This window comes from Monopterus albus, unplaced genomic scaffold (genome assembly GCF_001952655.1).
Source record: "Monopterus albus unplaced genomic scaffold, M_albus_1.0 scaffold39.1, whole genome shotgun sequence".
Lineage (NCBI taxonomy): Eukaryota > Metazoa > Chordata > Actinopteri > Synbranchiformes > Synbranchidae > Monopterus > Monopterus albus.
Genome location: NW_018127919.1, coordinates 894,759 through 905,285, shown reverse-complemented (window position 1 = coordinate 905,285; position 10,527 = coordinate 894,759). Strand labels below are relative to the sequence as shown.

Genomic DNA, 10,527 nt, shown 5'->3' with positions numbered 1-10,527 from the left:
TACAGTCATGTCATCCGCAAACTTGACAATGTGGTTGGTGCCGTAGGTTGGCACACAGTCATGGGTCAGCAGTGTGAAGAGCAATGGACTAAGCACACACCCCTGCGTAGCCCCTGTGCTCAGCTTGATGGTCTTGGAGATGTTGCTCCCAACCCACGCATTTTGTGACCTCCCTGTTAGAAAGTCCAACACCCAGTTGCAGAGAGAGGTTTTGAGTCCCAAGTGTCCAAGTTTTTGTATAAGCTGCTGGGGAATGATTGTGTTGAATGCTGAACTGAAGTCTAGAAACAGCATTCGCACATAAGAGTTTTTTTAAGTGGTTGAGGGCTGGATGAAGAGAAGATAGAGCTGAGAATCTTTAACAAAAAGGCCTTGGAAGCTTTACACCCACTCAGCCAGGCTTTGAGTGCAGACAATTATAACCCGATACTTACAGCAATGCAGCTGGAAAGAAAGCATGTCAGTATGTTATCTCTCATCACCCATGTACCCAACACGAGCTGACAAGACACTGAACCCCCCAAGTAATGCCCCAATGAATAATATGTTACTGACAGTTCTGTGCTGTGTGTGTGTGTGTGTGTGTCTGATAAAATATCTGGGCTACAGTCTGTTAACATGTGGGTTAGTGATAAAGATATTTGGCAGCAGTGGGCATGTTCACAAAACCAACTGTCAGTGGGTTTTGATCAGCAGGTTCCCCAAAAACAGAACCAAATAGCTGGCAACAGCAGCACCCTACGGACAAGTGTCAAATGGAAGCATGTATATTGCCAAGGGTAAATTTAAATATACTATAGCGTTTAAAATATGAGCGTCATCTCACCTCTGCGGAGTGGTAGCAGCTTGTTTTCCAGGATGTCTTGTGCATCTGTCCCCTCATCCATCAGGTCCAGTTTTGTCATCACACCGATGGTCCGCAGGCCTAAAAAAACAAGGGGTTGTTGATAACATTGATGTTCTAGTATTCACACATGGAATAGGAAATTACAAAGATAATTTAATGATGCTATCTAAGCAGTTCAATTTCAATACCCTTCCACTGTGTTATGGTTAAGGGCTAGGTAGGACCCAATGTGCAGACACACGAGGCAAGCAAAGGTTCAAGTAGGCCTTATTAAATAGTAGAGAACGAGACTAAAGGGGAAAAACACATAGGCTCATCCTGACAGGGAGAAACAAAGAATTCCAAAATGCTAAACTAAACAGTAGGTCAGGGAGCAGGGTAAGAAATTAAAGCAAGAGTGGGGAAACTAACAAAAGAACAGCTAGAGAGTACAGTATATAGGCTAAGCGTAAATGTGCTGAGGATGGTGTGAGCATACTCAAAGTTACTTTTAACAGTCAGCAGTAGCAGTCATGGTTGTACTGGCCTTTACATGGTATGTTTTATGAACATTGAAGTTATTTCAAATCATAAACATTTTAGTGTTTTTGTTAACAGTGTAACAGTGTCCCTCCGGGAGAAGGCCTGTGTGGGGAGAGGGAAGTCTGGGAGGCTCTGCTCGGACTACTGCCCCCACGACCCGGTCTCGGATAAAGCGGGCGAAGATGGATGGATGGATGGTTAGCAGTGTAAGGACCTATTGTGCAGTTTATAAAAAGCTCTATTCTTGCACAAATAATATATTTAATTTTTTTGTTTATTAATGCACTGCATAGAAACATTGTGGAAGCATTGTTTAAATAAATGTTTTTATTTTCATTATGTCAAATTTAATCTAGCCACAGGGGTTGCAAGCCAGTGACTTCTGTGCCGGTCCCAAGCCCGGATAAATAGAGAGGGTTGCATCAGGAAGGGTATCCGTCATAAAAACATGCCAAATTTAAACATGCGAATCATCAGTGTGAATTCCATACCGGATTGGTCGACGCCTGGGTTAACAATGACCGCCACCAGTGCTGTTGACCTACAGGGTGCTGGCGGAAATTGGACTACTGTTGGTCAAAGAAGGAGAGGAGGTATAAGGATTCGTAGACAGAGAGAGAAGAGGAAAGGCAGGAGTATAGGTCTGAGAATAGGGACTCTTAACGTTGGCACAATGACAAGGAAAGGTAGAGAGCAGAGAAACTGTTTTATTATGGTCTGGATAGGAAGAGAAATGGGGTAGGAGTGATCCCGAAGGAGGAGCTCATGAGGAATGTTTTAGAGGTGAAGTGATCAGGGAGACAGGTGCTAGGTGTGTCATCTGGAAGTAGGAAAGAAGATAAGGAAACATGGTGGTGGAACGAGGAAGTATAGGACCGAATTCAGAGGAAGAGGCTAGCTAGAAAGAAGTGGGACATGTAAAGGAATGAAGACAGTAGATAGGATTACAAGAAATTGCATCGTAGAGTAAAGAGGGAGGTGGCAATGGCCAAACAGAAAGCATATGATGAGTTGTATGCCAGGTTAGACATGAGGGAAGGTGAGAAGGACTTGTACAGATTAGCGCGACAGAGAGATAGAGATGGGAAGAATGTGCAACAGATAAGGGCGATTAAAGGCAGAGATGGAAAGGTGCTAACAAATGAGGAGAGTGTGCAGAGAAGATGGAAGGAGTATTTTGATGAATGAGGAAAATGAGAGGGAAAGAAGGGGGGAAGAGGTGAATATTGTAGAGCAGGAAGTAGCAAGCCTCAGAGGGGTGGAGTGGTGTTTGTGTCCCTCTGTGTGAATGTGTGTGTGGGCCATTGATTGTGTGGGCACAGATAGTGGTTCATGTAATTTGGAAAGAATGATCGTGGCCTCCGTCTTGCAGTTTGCGTCATATTTTAGGTATTTTGTGGCGATTTAAAACACTTTTGTTAAGATGTGACTGTATACAATGCAGATGCATTTGGATGTTTCTGGGGAGTTAGATTCAAAGTGGAGAATAAGGGTCATCTTAACACTCTCTAGTCATTGTGTCACTTTGTGTTCATTTTTCGTGGTCGTGTTTACCATCATTCTTTTTATTTTGCGTGTCGTTGTGATCGTTTTGCATGTTTCATTTGTTGTAATTTTGAGTGTAGTCATTTGGCATATTTCTGCCTTTATGTTTAATCTTACCGTTTTGCACTTCCTTGGGGTTGTTTCGCAACTTTTTCGTCAGTGGTGCTTTTGTGTCTATTTGCATATCTCTCTCTCTCTCTTTAATCCATGGCCTGTATGACTGAATGGCAGAGAACAATGACAGCTGGTGGCACTGACTCTATTATAATCCTGAAGGAGGAGCAGGATGGAGGCATGTAATTGTGAAATCTCACCTTCAGTTTACGTCAACAACACGCCGACTCCACTCGAACACCATTGGTCACCTTTAGCTAAACACTACAATCCGATTGGCTCTTTCTGGCGTCGATTAACGGCGTTCCATTTCCGGGTTGTCGCTCTTAAACCCTCGGTTTTGGAAACGACTGATGCATCTTGTCATCACCCTGTATCATTCCAGCGGAATTTTATCCTACCACAAAACAAGAAAACCCGTAAGTGGGAATGTCTGTTGTATCACATGGTGTTTTGGAGACTATTAAACCTATGTAACACAGTTAACTCCGTGTTTTTGGTAGAGAGTCAAAAAGCGGAGCAATATCTGCGCGTTTTATTTTTGCTAGAGGCTGTATGATGATGAAGGAATAACCCCTCTTCCCCACCTGTTATAGCGAATCACATGCTAAGTTAATGTGTGCGTTCTGGTTATTTAAATCCAAAAAACAGCTAAATGTTGCCCACAACGCTAGCCTTTCACGTGAAAGTACATAGGCTAACTCGTCTTTTTTATATAACGTTACTGTTGCTGTTAAGATGAAAGTCGCTGTTGGTTTTCCACGAAGAGCAAACAGAGCTTAGATTTGAACCCATATCAAGATGTCAGTTTACAATGAATGTACTTCCTCCTGTGTGGTGATAGATAATGGCGTCATAAGTCATCATACAACCACATGCTGTTAAAACAAACCTGCTCCATACATTTGACATCACTACAAACAGGCATCCCAGTTATCATCTGTAAATGAATATAAAAAAACAAAACTGTCAATGGACTTTCTCCGTGTGATTTTTCAGCCCACACTACGGCCAGGAAACCCCCTCCCCCGCTGACTCATAATGAGTTTGCAGGCTGATGTAAGTTAGGGCATTCTGATTTCCCAGAATGAGGAGGGGGTGTCTCAGCATCATCCTGTGGAGGGAAAGTCTTTCAGTTTAACTCACATAGGCAGCTCAGTGGTTCAGTCATCAACTACATCCATCAATAAACTACTGTCATAAGGATTCATCGTGGGCTTCATAGATAACTGGAAAACATTTTGGGGAAAACCTGGTCTGATTAGTAGAGATGGCATCCATCCCACTTTGGGTGGTGCAGCTCTTTTATCTAGAAATCTGGACGAGTTTGTTTTACAACCTAAATTATGACAACCCAGAGTTGAGTCCAGGATGCAGGGTCGCAGTCTTACACGCCTCTCTGCTGTGTCCTTGCAGCTGCTACCCACCCTACGCTCCCAGTACCCCATAGAGACTGTGTCTGCCCCCCGCCCACCTAAATTATATAAATCAAGAATCAACTCCAGAGGAGTTATTCATAAGAACCTAATTAAAATTAAGATGACTCCTCTTATAGTAGAAAGTAATAGGACAATCAAATGTGGACTATTAAATATCAGATCTCTCTCATCTAAATCTCTGTTAGTGAATGATTTGATAAGTGAACATCACATTGACTTATTGTGTCTTACTGAAACATGGTTACAGCAGGAAGAATATGTCAGTCTAAATGAATCCACTCCACCTGGTCACAGTAACTGTCACATCCCTCGAAACACAGGCCGAGGTGGTGGCGTGGCAGCGATCTTTGACTCAAGCCTATTACTCAACCCTAGATCTAAACATAGTTATAACTCGCTTGAAAGAATCTCTCACACCCAAACTGGAAAACTCAAAAGCCTGTTCTATTTGTTATTGTATACCGTCCACCTGCTCCTTATTCAGAGTTTTTAAGTGAATTCTCAGACTTTGTCTGATTTAGTGCTTAGTACAGATAAAATAATCATAGTAGGCGACTTTAATATTCATGTAGATGCTGACAGTGACAGCCTCAACAATGCATTCTGTTCATTATTAGACTCAGTTGGCTTCTCTCAAACTGTAAATAAACCCACTCACTGTTTTAATCACACTCTTGATCTTGTTCTGACATATGGCATCGAAACTGAACACTTAATAGTTTTTCCCCATAACCCTCTTCTGTCTGACCATTTTCTAATAACTTTTGAATTTCCATTAATGGATTATACTCTATGTGGGAAACAATTCCACTACAGCAGATGTCTATCTGCCAATGCTGTTACCAAGTTTAAGGAAATAATTCCGTCTTTATCTACTTCAGTGCCGTTTGCCAACACAGTGGAAGGAGGCCACCTTAACTTTACTCCCACACAAATCGATAATCTTGTTGATAGTACTGCAGCCTTCCTGCGTAATACACTTGATACCATTGCCCCTCTGAAAAAGAAGGTAGTGAAACAGAGGAGGCTAGCCCCATGGTACAGCTCGCAGCTCCGCTCCCTAAAGCAGGCATCACGAAAAATGGAAAGGAGGTGGCGCTCCACTAAGTCAGAAGAGTTTTTTATAGCTTGGAAAGATAACATATAAAAAAAAAATACCTTCATAGTGCTAGAACCGCATTTTATTCATCACTGATAGAGGAAAATAAGAACAACCCCAGCCAAAAAACTTAGAAAAAAATCAACTGGACTAGGTTTTTTAGGTCAAAGACGTTTCACCTCTCATCCAAGAGGCTTCATCAGTTCTGCCCAACTGCCACTGAGTTGGAGATATTTATCCCCATCGGTGGTATGGACTTGTCTCCATACTTGTCCTCTTAGAGCTCAGTGTTGTTTTTGACACCATTGATCACAGCATCTTACTGCAGAGACTTGAACATGTTATTGGGATTAAATTAACTGCACTAAGTTGGTTCAAATCTTATTTTCTTATTTATCAGAAAGATTTCAATTTGTTCATGTTAATGATGAATCTTCCACACAAACTGAAGTTAGTCATGGCGTTCCACAGGGCTCTGTGTTAGGTCCAATTCTCTTCACTTTATACATGCTCCGTTTAGGCAATATTGCTATGCAGATAATACTCAGTTATATTTATTTATGAAGCCAAATGAATCAGATCAGCTGGTCAAACTTCAAGCATGTCTTAAAGACATAAAGGCCTGGATGACCTGTAACTTCTTACTTCTAAACTGACAAAACTGAAGTCATCTCTGAACATAATGCAGTCTAGTACACCACCACCTTTAACTATGACCTCAGTAATAAACATATAATTGAACTTATACATTTATGACAATTTCACCATAAACATTTTGAGCTTCATAAACACAGATGTTAAGGCAGAAGTGTTCCATTAAATTGCATACAGCTGTACCAAAGAAAGTGGCCAGTATCAGTCAGTTAAAATACAATCATTTAACAAGCTTTGTATGTGTGTCACAGAGACAATGTCTAAGCAGCATGCAGTGATCAAAACTTAAATATGCAGGTGTTTCTAGAATGAAATTCCTTCACATGACAATTGTACAAAAAATATATATTGATTGGTCCCAAAAGACTACAGAGATATCACTTTAAAAATGTTAAAGTAATAGATAAGAATCCACCACTTGAGCTTCAAAAGTAAGCAAGGAAGGCCTTAAAAAAGGCATGCAGTATAAAAAAAAATAATATCTTATCATTATGGCCCACAAAACTACTTTTCAAGACAAAAACATTGTTCATCCATCCAATAACATGTCATGGCAGGAAATGCAAATGATGCAACAGCATAACATGAATGAAACCAGTTCATGTTACACTTAATGCAACATTTTCAAACTAACAACAAAACTTATATTATTATTGCTTTTCAGTGGTCTTTGTGTTTTTGTCCTCATCTGTTGTCTACTGAGGGACTGATACAAATATATTATGTCAATACCCAAAGTAATTATGTTTACATTTTTGAATAACTCACCTTATGATGGAGAAATAATATTCCCAGCTACCTATAGATAAGGAATACCTCACATCTACCAATATTACAATTTCTAGAATTTTGTTAATATGTTCATGTTGTCTTCTACCAACAAACACCTGTTTCAGATTTAGATGATTATCCATCATTTTGCAAGCTGCTCAGACACATTTGAAGAAAACCTGGTAATAACAAAAAAAATGAAGGCACTATGATATGCAAAAACGTGTAAAGCTGTATCAGTTAACTCCAAACATAATTACCAGGTGAACTTAACCTCAATAAGCAGTCAAACCAATCTGCATTGTGTGTGCTTTATATCATGTGTTTCACCAGTGTAGTAACATATATGCACTCAGTGGCCTGGCATACTATAGAAAATATATCGCAAATCCTTTTTTTCTGCTACAGCAGGACTTCCTGTCTGAAATTTCAGCTCAGTGGCTTTCCAATGTCCACAGTAATGTTCACATAAAGAGGCAGCCTCTCTACCGATACAGTCTTATACGAGCAGCTGCTGAGTCCATCCTTTCTCCATACCTGTTGTGTTCGTCCTAACAAATGCATCCTGAAGAAAAGAAAAAATTTAAACAAGAGATTAAAAATATGCAGCACAAACCAGGATGCTTACAACTGAAAGATGCATAATGCATTATTCCCATCTGTACATTTACTGACCTGTCCTTGTTTAATTTATTACCACTGTCCCGTTTGTGAAACACCATGGTATAGCGAGCTATGTCAGCGGGCGGCCGCACAATCTTCATTTTATTGAGCTCAGCCCTGTGTGAGACAGGAACTGCATGTATCAGTGAATGAATGAAGGAATCGGCACCAGATCTGCTCCAAAGTAGTGAAAACATACACTTACAACCTTAAATACCGTTTTCGCTTGTCTCAGTCTCACCTGATGCGGAGGTCATCGTCCTCTCCACCCCACCCCCAGTAAGTGTTTGAGAATCCATTCACTTGATGAAACTGGTCTTTAGTCATGGCTGTAACTCCTCCAAAGTAGCCTTTGTAACGCAGCCTGACAGTGAAAGATTATGAGCAAAAACTGTTTCTTTGTTTAAAGATGACATTAGGCCTTTCAAAGTAATTTCAGGCCAGAGGAGACTACCATTCACAAGTAATGTGTAGTTCATTCCCATGGTTTTAACAGCTGACCTTTAACTTACAGAAATGTACTCTTGGTCATGTACTTACTTGTATCCTGTGACATTCCGGCCAACCACCAAGTGTTTGGGCTGCTTGTCACAGATGTATAAATTGTGATCGTTTTCCGGAACCAGGTCCACATCATGGAAGATGAAGCACTCCCAACTGAAGTCTTTCAGTGCCTCCAAATACCCAACATTCAGTAACTTGGCACGATTAAAGGTTGCATCACCAGCCTTAAAACAAAAGGAAAACAGAAAACCGATGTATACAAAGCTTAGTGGAGACATCTGTGTATCTGATGTGTCATTACAAACTAACACTTTTAATAGCTAGGAGGGTACAACTACAGGGTCAGCTACAGAACTGCTGCAATTGTGTAGGCCAGTTAATAAAAATACAACCTTGGGAAATAGTTATTGGATTTAAATTTAATTGCTGAAGTGTTATCATCACATTCAAGCTATTTTAGGAAACTACAATGTATATCAAATGATTCTTTCGTGGTTTAATATTTGTTTTCTATAAACAACAGCCATGAAAACCAGACAATGCCTCAGTATGAAACCAAATAACCAAAAAGGAATCAAAGCCTTTTACTAAATAATAAATTAGCATTTTTGTATGATTTTCCTTTTAACTTAAAGTGCCCCTGCTTTACATCTCTATTAAAATAGTAGACAGCCATCACCCAAGCATGTGCAAAAACTTGGCACGAATTGTCATTGGCACTGAATGACTGAACCGTTTGTACAATTGTAAAACAAACAAGGAAGAAGTAAACAGCAACACTTTTATGAAATAATACATGACTGCAACAGCTGGATCTTCTAAGTCACACTCAACAGTGGAAAAATCTGTATTTTACTACCCTCTAGGCAGGTTTAACTTTCTCTGCTTGACTGTAGTGTCGAGTGGTGGTCGGGTTCAGTGCCACTGGACCAGCTGCAGCGGGTGACAGGCATGAGTGCACAAACTGCTGCTTGGCGCAGTAGAACGAGGAGAAGATGACGCCTAACTACTCTAGGACAAGCTACATAAAGATGAGATTTGTGCTTTACTGGAGGTGTTTTTTTTTTTTAACATCATGCTTTGTTTTCCAAGAGAAAAGACTTAGGGTGGTTACTAAGTGGTTGGTTTTGCATTTATGCTCCCAGTTTGTTTGCCCATTTCCGTTAAAATTGTAGCACACAGTTGTGTCCCAACTGTTTCTGCGAAATGCACCCATGAGTGCCTCAGTCTTAAATGGGGCTAGTATTGCCTTCATCCGGCAGAATTTCTAAACTGTCATTTCCTTTCCGTCCATGTCATTTCTTGAAATGGGAAAACTGAAATGCCACACAACAGCTCTAAAAGTCATCAATGGAGCATGTCAGTTTCAAATTTTGTGACCTGAACACAGCTATACAAGTGAAATAACCACATGGAGTAACCTGGTAGATACATCACAGTCCCACAATGGTAACAAGAAATTTTTCTATTGCAATATCACAAAATTACAAATATCATTACATCCCTATTATCAACTGAAACTGAATGATCATATCAGGGGACACTGAAGTTGAAATAAATGTACAATCATATGAAAGCTGTGTGAAATAAAACTGTGCCTGACCAGTACCTGCTGGATGACATAAACAGCATAGTGTAGTTGCTGCCTTTGCAGAAAGGGGTGCAAGTGGCACAGGAGGTAGAGGAGGTGTCTCTCTCGGTTGCGATGAGGGATAAGGATCGCTACGCTCTGCCTCGCTGTACAGTCCGAGGGCTTATACTGGCCTTCAGTCACTCCTTTGTTCTCACTCTCCACATCCTTCAGTTTCATAGAGGATTCAAAGGTCAGGTTCACAGCTCCCTCTGTGGAAACAGTTCCCAAATTTAACCAGAAGTCTGAATTTTAGGTAATAACCACAATTTTAAGTGTGACCTATGACACAATAAGCAGAATAATTCATATGTGTTAGACTTAAATATAACCTGCACTTTGGTGTATACTTACTTAGCAACGGTGATTCCTGAGAGCATTTTGGTGGTGGTGTATTTAAATGATCAGGTGCTTCTGTCCAAGTGATGAGTTCATCCTTCAGACTGTCTTTTTTGACAAGAGCTTGTGTTGTGTCAGTGGGAACCTGAACGGATTTCAAGGTTTCACCTGAAAAAGTTGTAATCCAAGCCAGCAATGACAGCGAGAGAAGGAGCAGTACAAAACACTTCACCCTGCGCAAAACCCTGCAGACAGGTGAATGGAAGCCCATGATTGTTTGACTTTGCTAATGTTAAACAGTGAAAGTGGCAAGTGTGGACACAGGTAGTTTAAGATATTTCCTCCAGGCAGGTTATTTCATCAGAAATGAGTCATCCCATGGCAATGAAACATCCTGCTG

General features: G+C 40.6%; 1 protein-coding gene and 1 long non-coding RNA gene across 2 annotated transcripts; one reads left to right on the top strand and one right to left on the bottom strand.

Annotated features, from left to right (window-relative positions):
* The first annotated feature begins 6,005 nt into the window (after positions 1–6,005).
* Positions 6,006–6,795, top strand: LOC109959385 (uncharacterized). Its single transcript, XR_002274834.1, has 2 exons — positions 6,006–6,411; positions 6,453–6,795. It is a non-coding gene; the product is annotated as an uncharacterized LOC109959385 (long non-coding RNA).
* Positions 6,796–7,391: 596 nt separating this feature from the next.
* Positions 7,392–10,521, bottom strand: b4galt4 (UDP-Gal:betaGlcNAc beta 1,4- galactosyltransferase, polypeptide 4). Its single transcript, XM_020598676.1, has 6 exons — positions 10,143–10,521; positions 9,768–10,000; positions 8,195–8,382; positions 7,896–8,018; positions 7,667–7,771; positions 7,392–7,556 (listed from the first exon to the last, which is right to left on the bottom strand). The coding sequence occupies exons 1-6, from the start codon at positions 10,396–10,398 to the stop codon at positions 7,421–7,423; spliced, it is 1,041 nt and encodes a 346-aa protein (XP_020454332.1). The 5' UTR covers positions 10,399–10,521; the 3' UTR covers positions 7,392–7,420.
* Positions 10,522–10,527: the final 6 nt, after the last annotated feature.